Source organism: Epinephelus lanceolatus, chromosome 7, assembly GCF_041903045.1.
Source record: "Epinephelus lanceolatus isolate andai-2023 chromosome 7, ASM4190304v1, whole genome shotgun sequence".
Classification (NCBI taxonomy): domain Eukaryota; kingdom Metazoa; phylum Chordata; class Actinopteri; order Perciformes; family Serranidae; genus Epinephelus; species Epinephelus lanceolatus.
Genome location: NC_135740.1, coordinates 9,909,674 through 9,933,558, shown reverse-complemented (window position 1 = coordinate 9,933,558; position 23,885 = coordinate 9,909,674). Strand labels below are relative to the sequence as shown.

At 41.0% G+C, this 23,885-nt stretch overlaps 1 protein-coding gene across 3 annotated transcripts in view; it reads left to right on the top strand.

Moving 5' to 3' along the window:
- Window positions 1-23,885, top strand: part of il1rapl2 (interleukin 1 receptor accessory protein-like 2) — a 633,588-nt gene that overhangs the window by 555,484 nt on the left and 54,219 nt on the right. For all 3 annotated transcript variants that reach the window (XM_078169190.1, XM_078169189.1, XM_078169191.1), the window contains exon 8: window positions 22,842-22,974. In XM_078169190.1, coding sequence (XP_078025316.1) covers window positions 22,842-22,974 — 133 coding nt within the window. The remainder of the gene's footprint in view (window positions 1-22,841; window positions 22,975-23,885) is intronic.

Genomic DNA, 23,885 nt, shown 5'->3' with positions numbered 1-23,885 from the left:
AATGAAATAAACTATCTGTTGACTCACTGACCACAACACTAAGTCAGGCCTCTGCCTGGTACAGACTATTTCCTGAGGAACAACAAGCTTTCCCCCTAAATCTACTTGCATTTCCCAATCACAAGCACCTTCTAGGCGGCCACACCCTTGCCTCCTCACTAACTTATCCCTTCTGTATTTCTCTCCCTCACGGACAAACTGAATTACTAAACTCCTATCCTTAACACCTTCTGAATTCACCTGTCTTCGTTTCCCTTCGATGCCTGCAGCTAAACATTTCAACACCTGATTATGTCGCCATGTATATCGGCCTTGTGACAAGCCAACTTTACAGCCTGACAAAATATGCTTTAAAGTTGCGGTACGTGAACACAATGGGCATGATGGGTCCTCATTTACCCACAGTTTTAGGTTCTGGGGGGTTGGTAACACATCGTATGTAGCCCCTACCAGGAATCTAATACGATTCTCCTCCATACTCCACAGGTCCCTCCAACTAAGCTTCCTCTTCTCTACACTTTCCCAATTCAACCACTGTCCCTGTTTAGCCTGGGCCACTACCTTTGCACCCCTTACTATCTCTTCCTGTCTGCGTATCTGTTCTACAACCAGCTTTCTTTTATCTTTGAGGCCTGCTGTATTCCATACCGGTTTACCTGAGCCAAGCCCCAGGCCTCCCCGGCCAAACTGAACATTACCTACAATCTCTGCATGTCTAAGAGCTGCCTCTGCCTCCTGAACTGCCGATCTTGGGTTCCACTTCCTCCCCTTGGTTGGATTTGGAACCACACTCCTAACTACCACGTCCTTACTCCCAGATAACAAGAGCTCTGTCCTGACCTTGGTACATTTAAATTCCTCTGTTAAACTAGATACTGGCAGCTGAAGTATCCCTTTTCCATACAATGCAACACTACTTAGGCACCTAGGAGCGCCCAACCACTTCCTAATGTAGGAGCTAACCGACCTTTCCATTCTCTCCACAACAGATATTGGAATTTCATAAACTGACAATGGCCACATTAACCTAGGATATAGCCCAAATTGCAAACACCACAACTTCAACTTTCCTGGAAGTTCTGATTTATCTATTCTATCCAATCCTTCAGCCACATCTTTTCTAAATTTCACCACCTGTTCCTTATCATTCAACTCTACATTGTAGCACCTACCTAAGCTCTTTACTGACTTTTCCCTAATTGTTGGGATGTCCTCATCATCTATGACAAACTTCCTATCACTTAACTTCCCTCTACATATCGAGATGCTTCTAGATTTACTAGGCTTGATTTTCATGCTGGCCCACTTGAGGTTCTTATTTACCTTCTCTAGTAGCCTCTTTGTACATGGCATTGTTGTGGTCACCAGTGTCATGTCATCCATGTAAGCCCTAACTGGTGGAAGATGCAACCCATTCTGCCGTCTCTCCCCACCTACCACCCACTTAGAAGCCCTGATGATTACTTCCATTGCCATAGTAAATGCTAATGGAGAAATTGTACACCCTGCCATGATGCCTATTTCTAGCCTCTGCCAACCTGTTGTGAAACCTGCTGTACTTAGACACAACCTAATATCCTGAAAATATGCTTTCACTAAGTTAACAACTACCTGTGGCACTCTGAAGTAGTCAAACGCACTCCAAATGAGGCTGTGCGGTACTGAACCAAACGCATTTGCAAGATCTAAAAATATTACATGTAGGTCCCTTTTGTTAATCTTCGCTGCCTGAATCTGGTGCCAGATCATGCTAGTATGCTCTAAACACCCTGAAAAACCTGGTATTCCTGCCTTCTGCACCATGGTATCTATTAAGCTATTCCTTTCTAAGTAGCTAGCTAGTCTCTGCGCTACTACACTAAAGAAAATCTTCCCCTCCACATTCAAGAGAGAAATCATCCGGAACTGGCTAAGGTCCACAGACTCCTTCTCCTTAGGAATGAGGACACCCCCTGCCCTACGCCATGCTCTTGGTATAATTTGTTTTTCCCAAACTATTCTTAGCTGTTTCCACAAAAATTTAAGGGTATCAGGCGCACTTTTATAAACCCGGTAGGGGACTCCGTTAGGCCCTGGGGCCGAAGAAGCCTTTGCACGCCTGACCACCTCCTGAACTTCCTTCCACCTAGGTGGCCTGACATCCATCTCATGCTCTATCCCTCCTAATGGAGGGATATCAGGTGGGAAACCTACTATCCTATTCTTCTCCAAATCTGAATACGTGTTTCTCAAATATTCTTCAACCTCTAACCTTTCTGCTTTAAGCTGCCCTCCCTTTTCCTGGCTGAACAATCCTTTAACAAACTTAAAAGGGTCCCTGAAAAAACCTGTCCTAGCATATTCCTTCTTCCTCCTCTTTTTCCTGAGATGCTCCGCCCTTCTAAGAACTGCTAGCCTGCTCCTCAACTCCTCTTGCAACACCTTAATTCCCTCCCTTTCTTCTTCTGTAGCCTTTTTCCACTGCTTTCTTAACTGTCTCCTTTCCTTGACTAACTTCTCTATTTCTCTCTGCCGCCTAGACTTACCTGACTGTACCCTCTCACTCCTCTTTCTCTCATGCACCCCAAACCTCTCTACACCATATGAATACATTATATCTCCCATCTTTTCTAACCTTTGTATTGCATTTCCTCTAAGCCTACTCAAGATTACTGACAAGTCTCTATTAACTATCTCCCATTCTTTACTGTCATTTGCTCTAGGCCATCTAACTCTAACCTTTTGCTCCATAGTTCTTTCTCTGGCTAGCATACTGGCCTCAGTGTCACCTGCATCCTCTCTTACTACCCCCTCCTCCTCAGTGGCAGCGTTACTGATATCCTGCGAACTGTGGTTTTCTACCTGCCGCTGGACTTCATCCGACTGACTCGACTGACTTCTTAGGAAGTACTGATCAATGCGGCTACTCTGCCCTTTCTTTGCCACACACTTCTTCTTTCCCTGATGAGTTCTGAGGCCTTTCACTGATGTTACTTTCTGCCAGCCGCAAGGACAAACCTGAAGCATCTTGTTCTCAACTATGCTACTTTTGCCCTCTACAGATGCGCTCACCTTGCCCTGAGTGCTGCTAATTCTAGCACTGGTGGATAGGTCCGTGCCCCTATCCTTCACTGAGTCACCGGTCCAAGTCATAGTCGTGTCCTTTCCAATGTCTGTTACCGTGTAATCCACCTGTGAGTCATCTTCCACCCCTGCTCTCGCTGACTCTTGGGGTATTCTCCCTATGTTGGCTGTAGCTAATTTTGGTTGTAATAAGGCTGCTAGGCCTCATCACTGCTACCATGGGTTGCTAACCCATGCCAGCACCGCTGGGGTCTTTTCCCTCCTGTCAGCTGTCTTTCCAAGCGGTCACATGGTCTTTCCCTTGTTGTCAGCTGCCCTATTCACAGCAGTCACTAGCTGGGCTAGTTCTGAATTCAAAACAATAAACAATAATAGGCTAATTTGGTCTAAATACTTGTTGTTTTTTTTTGTTTTGTTTTTTTCATTATTAAAGTCTGGCCCCGACAGTGTCTGCTTAGAGAAATTATATCCCTAGGACCCTGTTATATGCTTTACCTGTCTGATTTCATTCTGTTTTATGGTGTTGTAAAAAGAATCAGAATCAATGACAGCTTTGATGACAGCCGGCGTGCACTCTGAATTTATAATGATGCTCTGGTCCTCCTCCTGTTTTGTGTTGTAAAACAGATTTCCTGTCAAGTCTGATCCAGTGGTTGATCTCCTAGAATGCAGCATTGAATCTGAAAGAGGTTGATGGCCTCTCAGAGATAGTCTCATATGTTTATGGTAATCAACTTAAACATGGTCAAAGGAACATGCGTGTAAAGGAGCCTCTCAAAGCTACTTTAGAAAACTCAGAGCAGACAGAAACTCCGGCATGGCAAACTCTATCTGAATCTGTCGGTGACGTCTGATTTAAAACAAGCCCCTCATGACTGGTCATTTAATTAACCTTGTCAAGCATATCTGCAGTAATCTCCAATCTAATTTCATCTGTTAATTTAAAACTGTTCTTAACGAGGCCAGCCCCCCAGCCAATCAAATGTCAGGTATAGAAGCATAAAGGACTTGGTTAATTAGAGCTGTCAGGAAATGGCCAAATATGGACAGAGAAGGGAGGCTGTATTTCCTTTTATTACTTTCCTTGGAGAGTTATTAATTCTGTGGGAATCACCTCCGGTGGTAAGAATGTACAGTATGTGTGTACAAGTGTGTGTATGTGCGGGGATGAATCAAGAAGAGGAGGACGGGGAGTGAAGGCGAAGATGAGAGATAAAGTCAGATATTATGGAGCGATAGAAACAGAGAGAGACAGAAAAATGGAAGATAGAGAAAATATTTAGTTTATTCAGAATAATCAAATATGTCTCTTTCCAACTTTGTGGCAGCTTCATTTCCTGTTAGACAGGAAATTGAGCCTCAGCATTTCCAGATGTGATTTTCCGTCTCATATTTATCAAATAATACTAGGTCTCTCCAGTGGGATTGTAATGTCAAATTATATTGGAAATCTGCACAGGGCTCACTGGGGATTTCATATCACTGTAAACATGTCACATTTGGGTTTTCATCAATGGAAGAAATATAATGAAGCTATTTTAAGTCTTTGAACTTTTAAGTTCATTTCCTGTCCTAAATTTAGCCATGATTTCCCATAAATAGTCTAAATACTCAGCTGTAATGATAATTTGAAGTGAAACAGATTGTGTTTGTATTGGACAGTTGCCACATGTGACAGTGTGTGACTGTGGTTGTGTGTGTGAGTGCTCGTGCATTAATATTTCAGTGTGTTAAAGGGAATTAAGAGGCTCAAATCCCATCAGAACTGACCTGTGAAAAGACACTCCATGAAAAGGCTACTGATGCGTGGTCGTCAATGGTTTGTGGTTTCTTCCCCTTCTGGTTGGTGGATACTTAGTGGGTTTTTCTCTGCTCAGACAGTCTGCTGATGGTATTTCATAATGTCAGATATGAAGAGGGCAGGGCCGTCGCAACTGGACAGGCAAACTAGGCAATTGCCTAGGGCCCTGAGCTGGAAGGGGGCCCCCAGAGACGGCTGACATTGGTCCATATCAATGACAATATGATGGAACCCCTATAGACACTACAACAACGACAACACGTTGGAATCCCCCCTAATGGGGCCCCCTACTAGCTGCTGCTTGCGAGTGGCTAAGTAGGGTGACCAGACGGACTGCACAGCATTTCTGTCTCTTTTCACGCGTCACGCAAATTGTAGTCTCGCTCACCAGACCTTTCTCAAGAAAAGAAAGGTCTGGCTGGGCCGTCTCTCACTTTGAGATTGGAGAAAAAAACGCCCTGGCTGCTTGTACTTCTTTCAATCAATCACAATCGTTCTGGGTGGTGCCACAGCAACGGTGCGCTTGCAAAAATATTGCCTGGGGCAAAAAGGTTTTGGTGTAACACGCCCATAAAAATATCACCTACAGGACGCGAACCATGGCAGAAAAATGGCTACATCCCTGCAAGATCAAACACCGCAAAAGTTAGTAAAGGACGTGTTGAAAACGGTTGAAAACTGCTACACAACCGAAGGTGGTAGGGCGGGACTTCAGCGGGTGGCTCGTTCCGCCCAATGAGAGGCTGATCTCTGCAGCAAACTTCCGCCCACTCAGACTACACAAATTGAGACCATGTCCCGCATGATTGGTTGCCACCCGCGCTAGCATTGTTGGAATACCGTAGTACTATGGTACCTCATGGTACCACTACTGTGGGATAAGTTCAAAGAGCAATCGCAAGAGGGTGAGTGTCCATGCGCCATCCAATAACGGCACGTGCTGGTCAATAACGGCGCGCGCTGGCCACCTGGCACTCAATATGCTGCTTTCATGACTGCCCAGAAATGCCTGAACAGCCGAGCTGTGGCGGCACACAGGTATGTGATGTGTCAGAGGAGAAACGAGCCATTCACATTTCTCTCTTTATGGCAGGTAACGGTCCACAAACCTCATCGCACTTTAGGGACTGTTCATTACTTATGAAGGGACTGTTCTTTACTTGTCAGGGGAGGAGGGTGGCTGGTTGATTTTTATTTCATTTATTTATTTTATTTTGATGTCAGAGAGACAAAATCATCAGCAGTGGTTTTTTGTTGTCACTTTGTCTTCCCATTCAAAATGTGACTTATGAAATATGTGAAATATGGAGTGAACCAAAGTATGAACCAAAGTGCAGCAGGAATGTGTTGCCAGATTATTAAGAGATTTTTGTTACATTATAAGATGTAGGGGTTGGGTTGAAGTCACGATTGAAAGCTGTGTGTGCCAGTCCCTATGCCCGCTGTCAATAGCACAGCTCACAATTGGTCAGGTGGGTGCATGGGTGGGAAGTTGATACCGGCGGCAGTCACTACTGCGCAGACTCTGTCTCCAGACGACGTCAGCAGCGCAGGATGGCAGTGGCTGTACCCAGGTTATTTTGGCCTCATTTTTGTACAGTGGAATAAATTGGTGACACGTTGTCCAACTTTATATACAGTCTATGGAAAGTTTCAGCTGGAATGATCCAAGGTTATTATTACAGCAGTTACCAACTACAGCTTTAAATTCACACTATTGAAAATGGACTGTTGAAGAAAACACAAATTCACTGTTTCATGCATATAAATGGGTCTTTTAGCTTGTTCTGGACTGTAAGTCATCTTCAAAGATCATGATAAATAATGCCAAATCATATTGTTTAGAGTCATAATTTTATGATTCTTACAAACAATAGACAGGTAAATATAAATTATATTGTAGCTTTTACTTTGTAGTATTAGTTAGTTAATTTAGTTTAGGTTGAAGCTGATTAGCTTGCCAGGGACTAGCCAGGGCTCCAGGCAAACTTTTTTTAGTGGGAGCACTGTAGCCCCTAAAATTTTGTGAGCACAAGCACAAAATTAGGGGCACTCCTTTAATGGTCCTGCAACACAGTTATTCACATTATTGGCCATTTAAACTGTATCATAAACTATACGTAGTCTACTGTATATTAACATTGGACTGTTTTAATTATTGAAGTATTTGGCATCACAAAGACTCGTGGTCAGTGGGATGTGAGGATTCTTAAAATAACATCTGTACAGATGTGAAGCCCTGAATATATTTGACTGATCTTTAATGAAAGTTGTTGTCTTGTATTTTTTTCCTCTTAAAATATTAACCTAAAAGTCAAACACAATTTATTTAGCCTGTGTAGTTGAGGGGACAGGTTTGCTCTGAAGCAGCAAACTGATATGATGCTGTCGGATAATATTTAAAGATTGTTATGTAGTATGTAAGTAATTTATTGAGTTATAGTCCTGCTGTTATTTACAAACATTTCTGTTTTTGAACATGTGTAGTACCCTGGAAATCCAGAGTTCTCACGAGAGCACAATTTGAATTTGCTCAGTGAGTCACTCTTACAATCAGTAATGATGCTCATTACCCATGCCCTTGTAGCCGAGCTGCACCAATCACATCGGTGTATCTGATATAGGCGGGCCAGAGGCGAGCTAAACAGATGACGACAGCGCTGCGACGATGACGTCCGGAATCAGTCAGTAAACATTGCAAGATGGCTACGGATGAACACCAGTTGTTTGAAACAGCTTTAGCCGCTTCAGTGAACAAGTTAGACTTGGCTTTTTCTCTAAAAGAGGAACAGAAGATGGCGCTTGAATCTTTCCTTTGCAAGGACGTTTTTGCTGTTTTGCCGACCGGATACGGCAAGAGTCTAATCTACCAGTTAACTCTGCAGGTAGCGCTCTGGATACGTCACCCCGTGTATTGTTCTGATTGGTCGTAGTGTTGTCCAATTGCGTGCAGTGATATTTTCAAATGCATGCTGGGTGCCGCCCCTCGAGCTGGGCCATTAGCAGTACTCATAGCCAGACCCTAAATCTTTCTAGATTTGGGTCTGGATTTCCAGGCTACATGTGTAGCCTGTTAAAGATGTATCGATAGATCTTTGTTTAGTCACAAAAAAAGGTTATACATTGGGATTTATATCTTGTTATCTACAGGGAAAGATGAATAGGCACTATTCATCAACTTATATGACATGAATGTGATAGCAGCGATAGTTGACTGTTTCCACGGCAACAAGTAAAACAGTCTCCAGGGCAATCCATCAGCCGCTTGCAGTCTCTGCCCTCACAGACTTTACGTGATGACAGTAAATACGTCACATTATGTACAACTGAAGTCCGCAAGGTCTGCAGGTCCAGACGGTGGACATTTGGTTTCAGCCTCCGATGTGACCGGAGCTTGTTGTCACCGCCTCCTGCTTCAGCCGCCTGCTCCCGTCCGCTTTCCAGGAGAGGCACAGTTCATCTCGAATGAGCCTACTGATGAGTGTAAGATGACATGATCCTTGCAGTTAACATCACTCACTCTCAGACTTTTCTCCTCTCACACACATCGGCCTACGCTGGCGGACTCGCTCCCTCGTTTGACAACATGAAAAAATAGAATATACTCGCACTGACTTAAAAAATGGTTGCAAAATGCAGCCATTTTTGAGGTGCTGATTTTTGGATAGAGCCACGTCAAACCATTTGACTCCTGGCTCTCACTCCATAATTAATATACAGACAGGAGAGTGGTATCGATCTTCTCATCTAATTCTCAGCAAGAAAGTCATATTGCAAAATTGTCAGAAACAGTTCCTTTAAGGGTAAGTTAACACCACATACAGTTAACCTGTCATGCAGTTCACAAAAATCATTCACTTAATGAAGAAATCCTTTGATGTACTCTGTATTTCAAGTGTGTGCGCCTCCAACAGTAAGTCGCAATTAACTAACTGATAATAATGACATCACAGCAGTAGTCACAGTTTATTGACAAAGTGATTTACCACTTTCAACAAATATAGAAAACAAATAATCTGAAAAACTCAAGGATTACAATTAAAATCCTAAAAACTGTACTTGGCACAAAGACTGGGATTTTGGAGCAGCATCATTGCTGTGTACACAGCTTCTCTAAAAATAGCAAGGATTCAAAATTAAACAGGAATAATTTGTTGGAGGCAGGATGTCTGTAAAGAGACAAAATGAACGAGTGAACAGCCTCCCAGGTTACAGCTGAGCTGCCCACTTACAGACACGTGTGTGTGTGTGTGTGTGTGTGTGTGTGTGTGTGTGTGTGTGTGTGTGTGGCACCATCTGTGTTGCCATGTGCAGCTGCGCTCCCTTGGAGCCCAAGACCCAAAACTCAGCTGTTACCAAGACAACCCACACACACCCCCATACCTGGTTCACACACACACACACACACACACACACACACACACACACACACACGCACACACACATTCAAGCCTCCTAAAGGTCTGACACTGTGTGCGCTATTAAATGAGCAGATGGACAGAGATGTATTAGATATGAAATAGACATATTTGTGTGTGTGTGTGTGTGCGCGCGCGTGCGTGCGTGCATGCGTGTGTGTGAGGGATACAGAAACAGAGAAAGGCAGATGGACACTCGATGTTTCAGTTTTAGATGACTTTCCACTCTATTCAAGTGTGTGTGTGTGTGTGTGTGTGTGTGTGTGTGTGTGATGTAAAAATGATCTGTACTGAAATGTAGACTTGGTAGATCTACATCTGTTCTGGGAGACAGTGCCATCGGTCAGGCTCAGTATAAGCATAGAACTGCTGCATACATCAAACGATGCTCAGTGATTGGCTGTTTTGGACCACCTCCAAGAGTTGGTTGAAGCATCAGTATAAAAGATGAGAAAGTGTGTTTGAAAATATCAGTAAAGAAAGTCAGAGGTACACCTCTTTTAAGAGGACAAGTCAACTAGGAGTCTCTAGGTGCATTTAAGTGAGAAACATGGGTTTACTAGAGTGTATACCGGAGCTGTGAACTCCAGTCACATAACTTGGACTCCAGTCCGACTCAAGTCACAATTTTAAGACTTTAGACTTTACTGGACAAAATCAAAGAGGACTTGCAACTTAACTTGGACTTCTAACGTCGTGGCACGTGACATCACTTGGACTTGAGCCTTTTGAATTGAAAATACTTGATACCTTTCCCCAAGCCTAAAGATTCAAAAGTTTGTCATTTAAAAGTTTGCCTTTTCATCCATGTACAAAAACTATGCAGTGGTCAACAAAAATCAAACTGCAGTATATAAAATGTGCAGATCAAAAATTACAGACAGAGACGCAACAACATACAACAAACTTGTTTCAGCATATGAGTTTTTAAAAACATTTATCTTAAAAGCATTCATGATTTTTGTAAATCAAATATATTATTACTCTGTTGTAAAAATGGCATTTCATTCGGTAAAGAGGGCATTACTGTATGACTTGTTAAGGATTTCGGCAGCTTCTAGGGTTGAAAAATTAAGCCAACACAGAAGAGCTAAAAACTGCAGTTCCGTCAATGGCCACATGAGGCTGGGTCCAGAAGCGAGTCAATTCCCTCAGACCCCCATGTTAAAATTCCCAACTTTACAGCACAATTGAACATGTTTACAGCCTGGTACAAAAAAACAGTTTTGGTCTCTTTAGCTAATTTCAACATTAATGACAACTGTACCAGAGCTATTTTTATATTACTCACTTGTTTACATTTTATTAGGCTTAAAGTTATGCATACTTAAGGGCAGGCTGCTTTGAGTGACATAATGTCAACTTATGATGTCCTCAGCTTTTCAGTCAGATCCACCCTCACCCTTCTACAGCTCCAGCCTCTTGCCCAAATACACTTTTGGTTAAAAAAAAAAAAAAAAAAAAAAAAAGCAACAGCTGAAATGCCTAACTTGAGGTTTCAGAAGTCCACAAACCACTGAGTGACATCACAATAGTTACATCTATTTCTTTTATGGTATGTGGTCTTGACTTGGAACTTGACTTATGACTTGTATGCAAAGACTTGAGACTTACTTGTGACTTGCAAAATAATGACATGGTTTCACCTCTGCTGTATACTGCACTTTACTGTCCATATGTGCAAAACCTGAATGTGAAGTTTATTCAAAATATAATGCCCTAAAAAACCCTATGGAACAAAAAAGCTAGAGTCAACAGCATGTACACTACTTTTTTCAACTTCACAACTCTGTTTTCATATTGATAATGAAAGTCTGAGCCTGGATGTTAGTTATTGTACAGTAGTGCGCATGTGACTGACTGTTTGTAAGATTTCCTGTTGGGGAGATACACCACCATTGTAATATGTACACTATTAATAGATTATTGATGGTGATGTGTTCCTTTGGGAATTAATGGTGTTAGACATTGATATTATTCCATTGACATTTGAGATATTTTATTTTACTTTTTAATGCACTAAGCTCTACGTCACCTACAGCCCCCACCCTGGGCCCAGTCACGAGGAAAGCTTTAGCTACATGTATAATGCATTGTCCCCGTTAAATAAACAAATGAAATAAACAGTCTAGCAATTATGTTCTTTCTGTCACCTCAGTCTTCTCACTATCCCCCAGATATGTAGTGAGCCCCAGAAGGTCCAGGCCTTTACTGTAGGATGTGAACTACTGGTATGTGACAAGAGTTTTAAGCAAAATTTGGTAATTGGTGCCCCTAAATTAAAGCCTGAGTACACTCTGGCTCTAGAGGAGCTGTCTGGACTCATTAGGACCACTAGTGTGTTTCCACCATGTGCAGTTCTTGCAGAATGTTTCTATCTCTACAGCACAGAAGTAAGATTTAAGTGGAAAGGATCAGTGCGTTGGTTAGGTCCACGTCACTGGAGCATGCTGTTGCCGGAATTAAACAATGTGCTTATGCAAGCCTTGTCTGGCTGAAGCTAGCTGTCAAAAGTAGCTAGTTTCTTTGCTGCAACAACAGATGGGCATGAAGAGAGCAGCACGCAGAAGGCAGAGCAGTCATCCCATTACAAGCAACTTTCTATAAGTTGGCTGCCTGACTGTTAGATGATGAGAACATATACCTGTGTCCACTAGCATGGTGCTACATTAGACAGTGCTTGTACACTGGTATCAGGGAGGGATGCACCAATCTGACTTTGTCTCCCTCAGTGCTGAATATGATACCTGAACCCTGAACCCTGAAGCTTCTTGCTGATACCTACAGTACCAATCCATGACCTGTAACCCCTTCCCCCCAGTTTTAAAGACTGTAAACCTGCTCTGTGTGGAACTGGTAAGATTTTTTTTATGCTTAAGGTAACACCAGGCTGTACTGTACATTCATTATTTATCTATTTTTGTGTCTTGCCATGTCTTGGCCCATACCATATGGGATTACAAGGTACATTATCTTAAATAAGTATTCTGGTCTTGCATCAACATAGCCCGTACAAAACATGTGGAAAAAGGAGAAAAAAAACATGAAACACAATAAAATAAAAACAACATCCTAAATAAACTGTTCACACAAGGAACTGCCAAATATTTACAATTTTTTTCTCTCTTCTCTTGTACTGTTCTCAGGGTATCTGGCTAATTTATTAGGGCCGTAACGGTACATGTATTTGTGTCGAACCGTTCAGTACGCAACTTTCAGTTTGGCACAACCTTGTACCAAATTATTGGGCGCAGGATATTATTTTATTTTATTTTGTTTTATTTTAATTCTGTTTTTGCGAGCCGAACCATTTAAAATATCTAGTTCCCCGACGGACATAATTGAGTGACAGACCAAGTCCCGTAAATCTCCGCTTTCACTTTGTGCAGCACATTCTACTATTTTGACAATATGGCAAGTGAGCCTGACGAACCTGAAGACCCACCCGCAAACCTTAAGTCCTCCGTTTGGGAACACTTTGGTTTCAGGGTAAAATACGAAGATGGAAATAAACAAGTTGACAAGACAAAAGCAGTGTGCCGACACTGCAGAACAGCGGTCGGGTATGTACTTGGAAACACGTCTAACATGCTAACGCATCTAAAGCGACACCACCCAAGTTTGAACGTTAACCGGCACGACTAGAAAAAGCAATCTGGTGCAAACTACGATACCGTCGTCGTTTAAAAAGAAAGAGCGTTTCCCTGACCATCGCGCTAAAGAAATAATCATCACCATTGGAGTTGAGTAAAATTGTTTAAGCTGCACTTTAGATATAAGCATGTTATGTTTACTGCACTTTAACAAAGTGGGAAAGCTAAGTAAGTTCCTAGTAAAACTGAATCAGAGCAGGCTTTAAAGCTGACCAGCTGCACTATACTTTTTATTTTAATTGAGTAAAACTGTTAAAGCAGAAATGTATATTTATATTTTTCATTCAAAAAATGTGTTAAAAAAACAGCAGGATTTCATTTTTCACTTTTATATTTCTATTTTCATTCAAACAATGTGAAAAAGCAGGATTTTATATATATTTGTTTCATTCAAAAACTGTGTAAAAAGAGTTAACTGCTGTGGTGGTATGTTTTAATAAGGTTACCAATAAGTAAAAGATATTTAATAGTTGTCTATGTTTTTCATTACTGTACCGAAAAAAACCTAACCGTGACTTGTGTACCGAGGTACGTACCGAACCGAGATTTTTGTGTACCGTTAGACCCCTATAATTTATGTTTAAAAATTTGAGGTAATTATATCATTTTAAAAGGTTTAGGATATTGCACACAGACACCATAATAACTCACTCCTGCTTGTGAGTAAAAAATGAAAGAGGAGATGGAGAAATGCTGTGCTGCTACCAGAACTGGTACCTGTCTGACTTTACTCTGAACAGCAAAGCACTAAAAGGGTCTGAAAAGAGGGGGTCAAAGTCTTTTTTTGTTCTGCAGTTTTTCCGTTCCTCCCTTGCATTTTGTCTCATCTATTTTGCCATTTTTTTGTGCAGATGTGCCGTTTGATGAAGGCATCAAGCCCAAAGAATGAGGGGTTGAAAGATGTGACTGAGCCCACCCAGTGCCAATTAAGAAAATTAACAACTGGGCTGATCTACTTGTTTTCGAGCTGGTCAGATGACAAAAAAAAAACGAAGACAAAACAAACAAAAAAAACACCCACTTCTTTTGGCTCAGAAGGCTCCATGGAAGTGCCCTGTATGCCAGATGGACAGCCCTGGTTCCAGTGGTAGGATTACTGGTGTTGTGACGTTACAAATTGTGCTGAGCAGTGTGTGATTATTGAGGATCAGAGCTGATGTGAGTCCACATGGCAGGTAAAGGAAAAGGCCTTATTTAGCTTAATTACATGCTTTGAAATACATATTCTTTGTGTGTGGATCTCCAGTTTTGATATAGTTTGGTTATGGTCAATACTACATAATTTTGTATTAAAATGGATTGCATGACCATCTGTATTTAAAAGGGGTCACTTTTAATGTACCTAGAAAAACATTTCACTTAAGCAAAGCACTCCAGGGTCTTTAAACACTTTGATCTGGTTTTAAGGCCCACAACTTAACTGTTTTGGTTCATTCTCACAGCTCTCATAACCAACATTTCCTGCTGCAGCAGGCAGCTGTTTTTAGCAGAGTAGCTCTGATTATCCCACTGTACACTACCTGCCTATTCAAGTGGAGAATTTTCACAACAAACAGAACAATAAAAGGCATTTGAATCAGTGTGCAAGATTTCTGTGTGTAATTTTTTTATTTTATTATTTTTGGATAATGCATTAAAAAAACACATCCAAAAAAATGGACTCAGTGTGCAAAGTCCTTTAGTCTATTGTTTGCTGGTCTCAAACAGTGGTCTGCAGCTTGTGAGGTGCCTAGGTGACACACTATTAAATTTAACATATTCCTGGTTTGCAGAAACATACAATGCCAGCATTTTCTTCGGGTGACTGGGTCGAATATCTGTCACCTGTGATCCGTATCTATACAAGATCACAATGGTTCCACTGCTCCCCTGACACCACTGGATTTCTAGGGAAAAGGGACAAATCAATTCATAACCTTTATTTAATGTTAATCTTGGTAATAAGTAGGCCAAGGTTTAATGAAGGGGCTGAATCATTGATGACAGCGTTATGAAAATATATCGCAGTCAAAGTCTATTAACTTCAGTCCTTTCTTGTCAGACATACTTGTCAAGTCAACTGATGTAGGATTCTTTCAGTGTGTGTGTGTGTGTGTGTGTGTGTGTGTGTGTGTGTGTGTGTAAAACCAGTTTTCAGTGATTCATTTCTCTCATTAAGGGTTGTCCTACTTCTCTCCTACAATCCTTCACCTTACCATCTTTATTTCCTGTCCGCACACACATCGTGTTTAGTGTTTGAAAACAATTTATTTTTCTGTCCCCCTTGCTGTGTCAAAGGTAATTTGATTATTTTACCTGGTACCCAAAGGGGGTACCAAGACCTGGGTTCACTCATCCCTTCAAACACATACTGTTTGTATACAAACATCCTCACACAAACAACATCTCACAGAGGCAGAGGTGTTTCCATATTCTAACACTGCAGGTGAAAGGTTTGTGTAGGGTTGTGCAGGTAGAAGCTAGGGAGAGTACGAAAGAGACCAAAAAGAGAATGATGGGGGCAAAAGAGAGAAGGAAAGACTGAGGAGACATAGAGGGAGAATAATAGTGAAGAGAAAAAATCCTGACACAGAGGGAAATAAGAGGAAAGAAGACAGAGAGAAGACAGGAAGACACACAGAGACAGAGAATCTATTTTAGTGATGAGAAGCAAGGAGAGAACAGGGAAACCCAACAAGTGACAAGTGAAACAGACTAATGATGTGAAAAGTAGCTACAATAGTTGGAAAGGAAGAAGCAAAGAAGACAGACAGTGTTTCTATGAATGTCCCACTGTCCTCTGTCCCTTCCCCCCACTGCTCATATATATGAAACATCACTACCACCACAGATCACTTCCTCCACAATTTTGGGATTTTGCAATCGCAAAAAATTATGTAAACCGTAACAGGTTATGCTCACGTAACTGCATTGTTGGATGGAGACTAATTTTGTTCTGATTAATGAGAAATTCTTACCTTTACACAAAATTCATTTTTTAATAGTAATGTGGCAGAAAATGAGTTGACATGTTATCCAAACAGTGTATACCATTTAGATTTTGTAATAAACAAGTGTGTCTCATATCTGTTTTGGCGCTGAATGCATTTTGATTCAGGAAATAAACAAGTGCTCATTAACAGTGTGTTTTTCCAGAGCTTTTGTTCAATATTTGTAAAAATATCTGAAGGAAACTCTTTAAAGTGATAACAAAAAAAAAAGAATTAAAAATTTGTTTCACTGTCACTCATTTTAATTGCATCTTCTCTGAAAAAAAGTTTGTACAGCTGCTTTAAAAATCACCATAATTTATCAGAAAATAATAAGCTAAAGTGGACACAGTTTTAATAATGTTTTTTTCTATAATAATGGCTCCAATAAATACAAAACTGTGAGATTCTGAAGGAACTGACAGGTATTTTTCATTGATTACAACATGATTGCAATATTAGACAGATTTATTGCTACACAATAGCTGAAAAAGGAACAGTGCGGGATATTTACAACGTTGTAAATCACATTTTGACAGCACTGCATAATGTAAAATCAGTCAAACAATGTGACAATATGTCAAAAAAGTGGCTTATTTACACATCCAGTAGATGATGAATCTAAGTCCAATATCCTCTCCTTTGAGCTGTGCTTTGGTCTCCACCAACTCCTGAGGGAAGTATCGGTCTCTTTAGCAGTTTAATGCTCCACTATGTTCACCAGCTAGTCTCTAACTGTATGTGTCTGCTGTTTGGGGCTGAGCAGGTCAGGTACAGTGGGTTTAACAGTGATTTTCTGCTGAGAACATCTGCCTGCTGTGGCTGTAAATTAAGTTGTTGAGAGCTGTGAGACCTAAAACGCAAAAAAAAAAAAAAAAAAAGTTGAATGATTTTTCTCTGTGAGCTTATCACTTTCAGAGACACGTTTCATGTTACAAAGTAATTTAATCCATTTATAATTTTAAGAATATATAAATGCAGCTTTAACACACGTTAATATATTTATTAGACAAGTATTGTAATGTTTTATGACGGTTTGAGGTTATGAACATTGTGTTTTGATAATACTAATTGTAATGCTTATTTTTGCTTGTGAAAATAGGATTACAATTGTTAAAACAAAATGCACTTGCCAGAAAAACTGAACATCTGACTACAGGGGTCTTTTTAGGCAACCAAAATGTTACAATAACCTTTCATGAACTGAAAAGACACCAGCATAGCAACAGCTATGCTATGCCATTGTGAATCTGGCGTTACACCATGGTTACATTAGCCTGTAATGTAATGCCTGTAATGTTGTCACCGTGGTAGTGGCTTGTCGACATACAGTGCCCACCTGTCACTCAAGGTGGCCACACCTTTAATAATGCCTAAGTTTAAGCCTTACTAAAATTAAAACAGCTGAATTATATGAAAGTTCACCCCTCGTACAGTTATCAAGAATGTTGAGATTAGCTATAGAGACCAAAACTGTTTTTTGTACCAGGCTGTAAACATGTTTATTTCTGCTGTAAAGTTGGACATTGTAACATGTGTCTATGGCGATTGACATGCTCTTGGAGCCAGCCTCAAGTGGCCATTAAAGGAACTGCAGTATTTTGCAATGCGTTGGCTTTATCTTTCAGCCTCTGAGGTTGTTGTTTGAGTTGAACACTAGAAACATCACAATAGAGGTATTACTTTGTATGAAAGCACTGTGTTTGACTTTCACTGTGGAGGATTTGTTTCCTTTTCAGTTGGTTAACCTTGTCTGGTGAAAGCAAGTAAAAAAAAAAATGCAGTGAGTTTTTTTTTTGCTGTGAGAATGTGGTCTGGACCAGCGACAGGAAGCGACCTTGAAACACAAGGCTTTGTTGGCAGAAGGAAACAGATGTTGATGTCTGATAACCAGCAGTTCCTCTTGCTCGGATAGCAGCATTAAAAGATGAACCAAGGGCAAACCACAGTCTGGACTGATGCTCACACTCAGCTGCTTCTTTATGTGCATATACGTGTGACGAATGTCAGAGAAGCAGCATAAAGTCTGTCAGGCTGAACTAAACTTACAAAGACTGGATTCAGATTGGTTGTGACTCACGAGTCATGTGACTTTTGTTTATTACATATATGCTTCACACCAATGGAAATGACATCTAGGTGTGATCACACTTAGCAGCACTGCAAAGTGTTGAGGCACCGACTTGACAAAGCTCCCATCAATCATTTGTACAAAGTCTTTCTTTGATATTAATGACAACGACATAGCACCAACCTTTTTTTGAGGTCTAATAAACACCCTGCTGCTTTAGCCACAAATAGAAATGATGAATCAGCTCGGCTATATGACACCAGATTTCAGGGCTGGTAATTCTGATTGAAGGAGACTGACACACACTCACACGAAACACAACCTACACACAGGCTCATGCCACACAAGTGCAAACAAAGTTGATGATTTCAATCACTATAACATGCTGAGAACACAAACACACCCTCAGGGTGCTAATCAATTACTGTGGAGCACACACCTACATACACACACACGGACACAAACACACAATCAAGCTAAACTAATTTCACTCTAATTCAGGGTTTCTTTCCTGCAGTGTGTGTGTGTAGTACAGGATGCTGGCTGCCTCAGCACAAAGGCAAGCAAACACACCATGAGAGCCCATCAACACAAACACACAGGATCTATGAAGCTTTGCAGACCGCTTCATCTCTTGGCTTGTTAGAAATTATAATTTGGAGAGACAGACAAACGTCAAAGCCTTCTGTCTTCCCCCCTTTTTCCCATCAATCAGAATAAGTGAAGCAAAGGAAACCAAACATGAAGCAATCATCCAGCATTTCCATATGAAAACAGTTGCATTTTGCCATGACCAATTGATAAAACCTCATGTTTATTCAACCGATAACCAGTTTGTGAAAGTTTCTACCTCTTGCTGCTCTAAACATTTGGAAATTCTTTTGAAGAATTGTAATTTCAGGGATTAACTTGGACAAGGACAAAACTCGCACAGGAGCACCTGCATTTCCTCTTCACTCTACATAAAAGTGTCTGCCACAGTAAATGTCTCAAATGTAAATATTTAGTTCAGTGTTAACATTCAGTTCAAGTGCTTGTCTGACAAAAACACACAGATATGCGCATAACGTTAGCATTCAGTGTTGGTTCTAGACTGTGCTGATAGAGCTATCATTATGATAATACTGAGGTCTATCATAATTATCTGCTAATTGACTGCCTAACGAGGTAGCGCTCATTGGAATGCTCATTAATACTCCATCATCACCATTGATAGCTGTAATCACAGAGTGGTGGTTTCAAGGTCTTGCAGGAGGGTGTGTGAGAGCGTGTGTGGATACTGTCTGCATACATATGTGTGCTTACTAAGTGTGTCTTTCTACTATTGTCAATTCTTTCTTCCAGCTGTAGGCTCACATATTACAGTATAAGTACTGAATCATAGAACCTGTTGCATGTAGCTCTTCCAACACAGTAAACTGCCTATAAAATAAACAAATTTGAGCCTTTTTTAAGCATATAGCTCATCTTACTTTCATGCATGAGACTGGATTTTTGTGCCCTGTCAAGAACCTGCAATTAATGTAAGCCCTTTTTATATTGTCAGTGATAATTCCCTAACCTTAACGCTACCACAGTTACTGTTAGGTGCAGATGCCATAAAAAGTAAAAAGTTTCAGCATTAGAACAATCCTTCAATATCTCTTCTGGTGATAGGGATTAATTAATTACAGTGCATAATTCCTTTGGTTCTTTGTTAAGTTTGTAGTTTAAAGAGTAATTCAACATTGACTCACATTATGCTTTGAAGGCAAACAGAGAGAAATAGCAATTTGACATCTCTGTTCACTACACATTTTCCTTTTTTTTTCTTTTTAATTTAATAATACATGGAGTATAATTTTGGTTTTCTGTGAGATTTGAATGATTTCTCCTATGACCACTACTGCAATAAAGGTGAATGCAATTTGACTTTGATTGTTAAAGGCACTGTGTAATTTGTGTGAACTGGCCATTTACATGATACTTTGATTTCTTCTTCAGTATTACAGTTTTGCGCCATAAATTGAAATTTTAATAAAATTATATGACTTACATGATAAACAACAGGGCACTACCACCAGGATTGCTTGATGACCCCAATTCAAGGGGCTCCAAGCAGGCACCCTGCTGCGCACCTCCTATACAGGAGCTCTCTGCATTGATCACTGAGGGGGGGCAGCAAGCTTCTATCACCTCCAAGTCCCTGAGCCAACCTGTTCTCATGCCCAGGTTGTCAAATACAGATGCTTTGTGATGCTTCCTTGGCCTCTAAAACCGATGCAAAAGGCACCGTTTAGCTTTTGTATGAGAGGCACAGCTGTCTCCTGGGTGAAACACGTATCAATGTCCCCAGACTTTGGAGCTAATTTGAAATAGCGGCCAAACTGTGTAACAACAACTTCAAGGTTCATGACATGATGACATGGGGCCCAAAACTAGATTTTCCCAAGTTTACATTGGACATCTGTTTACATTGATACATTTTTTTGAGCATCCCAACCCCTGCAAAATGACTGGTTTCACTATGGGGATAGGATCCATTTGGTTGAATAGTATTGAAAAGCCACACAATAAATAATTTTATCCCCATTCAAGTTAGCAGAGAGCTAAATTGGAAGTTGGGTAGGGGAGACCGGGGATGGTTGTAACAAAGGGATAGATGTAACTAGGGTTGGGTCGGTATGAGAAAAAAAAACAGTCCGGTTTTTGTAAAAAAACGCATCAAGTCGGTAATACCGGATTTTCGCCACTTGGGGGCGCAGTTGACTCATTTAAAATAAAAAATGACCTTAGGACAACAGAGTGACAGTAACAAGTTGTTTCTTTTATTCCTTACAAATAAATTTTGCAGCTTACTCAATCAGTGCAAACAAGGGTTGCCTCCTTCGTCTGGCTCTAAGCCAAAGTGTTGCCATAGTGGCGCATTCCTTGATTTCGTCGCAACTAAATTGTCCGCCATTATCAACTCCCCGTCACTATTAAACAAACTCCAGGCTACAGTAGAGGCGCATGCGCACTCGCACCTCCTAGCTCAGTCCCCGCCCCACCCCCCTCTCTCTCCTGCTCGCTGTGTGCTTGGTGAAGAGGCAGACACAGGTGCTCACAGACTCGGGCTTACTATAAGCGGAGCGGACTACGTGTAAAAATGTCCGTGAAAAATCCCCGCGATGTGAAAAATACATGCCGAACAGTCTTTTGTGTGACACTGGTGCACGGAGTGGAGTCCGCGCGTTCGTGCTTTGCACGCACAGGGCTTGCGGACGTCCACTTTTACCGGGCGCACCTCCGTGGCGTCCGCTCCGCATACGCCTGAGTATGCGGTCGGTCGGTCTCAAAAAATAAAACCCGGTCCAAGACGGAGTACCGGACCGAATTGGTATTACTGAGAACCGACCCAACCCTAGCTGTAACACTCTCAGTTTGGCCAATTAGAAACAAGCTGTGGTGACATCATCAGCATAGTCCATCCCCATTTACAATTGGAGCTCACTGGTGAAGCCACATGTCTCTGAGTCCAAATTTGTCTATTCTAGAGCCAAAAAACAGTTTTTCAGGTGAGAAACCAAACATTTTCATCACAATTGTTTTTTGCGTAGTGTCCATTGTGTTGTACGTACAATTGTTTCGCTTACATAGGTTCAAGTAGTAGTTTCTCTAGTTTAATTTGATGTGTTTCATTAGTGCTAGCTTTGAAGCTAAATGCTAAAAACTGTTAGCTCTTTCATACCTGCTAGGCATGGGGAGGGTTGTAACAGTTCTTAAAAAGTGGGGATTTTGGACCCACGAAGCCTGCACCCCAGGCAAGGACATCTACATTTGCCACAACTGCCAATCAGATTAAAATAGGCTATAGGTATTATGCCTTAGTTTGCTCAGATAATAGTTACTCTTCGAAAGTGTTTATTGTTCAACTGTTCAAATGCTGTTCAAACGTCAGACTTTTTTGTATTTATGTTATACATTTCTATTAATTTTAATATTATAATTATTGTATTCTTACAAGTTTATTGTTCCTTCTTTATTATTCATTGAAGTGCTTGAGTGCATTTAGCCTATTGTGAATCTTTTTTAAGCACAATAATTTAATTGTTACATCCATCCCCAGCTAGTGTTACAACTCACCCCAGTACTGGGGTACGTTGTAACAATATACCTCTTTGTATTTGACATTAAATTCCATAATCCCCCCCTTTCTCTCTCAACACTGTATCCAGTTCTCTTTATGCATCCATGGTTGGGACATGGTTAATGAGAAACAGTTGCCATTATGTTTAGGCATCAAAACTACTTGGATAGATTAAGATCACGTTTTGGGTAAGTATGTGTCTCCTGTGCTAAAGTCCTGTGTTTGTTTGACCCATCCATCCAGCCCGACCTCTGTGGATTTCCTCGCTTTTTATAGTGTGTCAGTTGCTTGGAACGTCAAATATTGCTGCAGATAGGTTAACGTGGATTTTAGTCGGAAGCATGATGCCTCTAATATAGAAAGGAAGCCTTGTGCATTGGTATCAGACAGTGAGGGGCGTGAAAAAGTGTCAGTATTTGATGGCCTAAGGGGCACAGCTGCTTTCCAAAAATTGAACTTGGTTTATCTCAGGGCGCAGCCGTCGTGCCCTGATAAAAAGGCTCCCAGAAACGCATGCACACCTCGATGGCGTCGCTCTGGAGTTTGAGCGCACCGGCCATGAGTCTACATTGAAAAGAATGGATTTTAGGGCGCAAATCACGCGTCATGTGTACAGCCCCTAAGAGTGAGGCCAGGCTGTCTGAACAGCCACAAGAATTTAATTTTACCGTAATTCTCCAGCTTTCCTCATTAACCTTCTTCTTTTTGCTCAGGGTGGGCTTATCTGTATTGTAACAGTGTTGTATCTTGTGTTGCAGGTATGCCTCTCAGTCTGGACTGCAAGGCGTTTTTCGGTTACAGTGGAGAAAACAGACGACCTATTATCTACTGGATGAAAGGAGAAAAGTTTGTTGAAGAACTGGCGGGGCACATTAAAGAAAGTGAAGTCAGGTAAATACATTAGCGTCTGACTAAACATGAATGCACTTCAAATCACATGTGTTGCTCATCATTTTCTGAGGTAGAGGAGACAAAATAAAGAAACCAGAGTAGATGTAAATTGAAAATGATCCAAAGTTGAGTAAATACTAAATAAACATAATTGTACATAATATTGTAAGACATGGTTTGACACTAGAGTATCAGTTATAGTGCCTCAACTTTACAGGTTTCTATTGTTAATTAATTTCTGAAAAGACTCGACTCCAGCTGCACTCCTCACACTGTCAGTATCTAATTTGCTCTCTTATGATTTATGACTCGTTGAGAGCTCTCTGACAGATTTTCTCTCAACTTTCCAAAAAAATTATGAATACTAATAATAAAGTTAAATTAAATTCATTTTCTCCCCTATTGGGACCAATTACAGTGGGCTCTATTGGGAAAACGCTGATTGTCTGCGGGGCGTCAGACATCATTAGAACAATCTGCCAGATCACCATGGAAACCATCAGAACACTCACTGTCTTACACTCTCTCTCACATACACATGCAGAGTGTCGTGCTTGGGAACATTACTTTTCAAAGGAATCAATAACAGATACACCTTAACTTAAAGGTCTGGTGTGTAGACTTAAGCGGCATCTAGTGGTGAGATTGTATAACTGAAACTTCTCCCATATGCCAAGTGTGTAGGAGAAGTATAGTGGCTGATGCAAAACCACATGATGTGAAAACGTGAATGGCCCTATCTAGAGCCAGTGTTTGGTTTGTTCATTCTGGGCTACTGTAGAAACAACATGGCGGACGCCGTGGAAAAGGACCCACTCTGTGTGTAGATGTGAATGACTTATTCTATGGTTACAAAAACACAATGATTCTTAATTTCAGGTAATTATAAACTAATGAAAACATAGTTATGA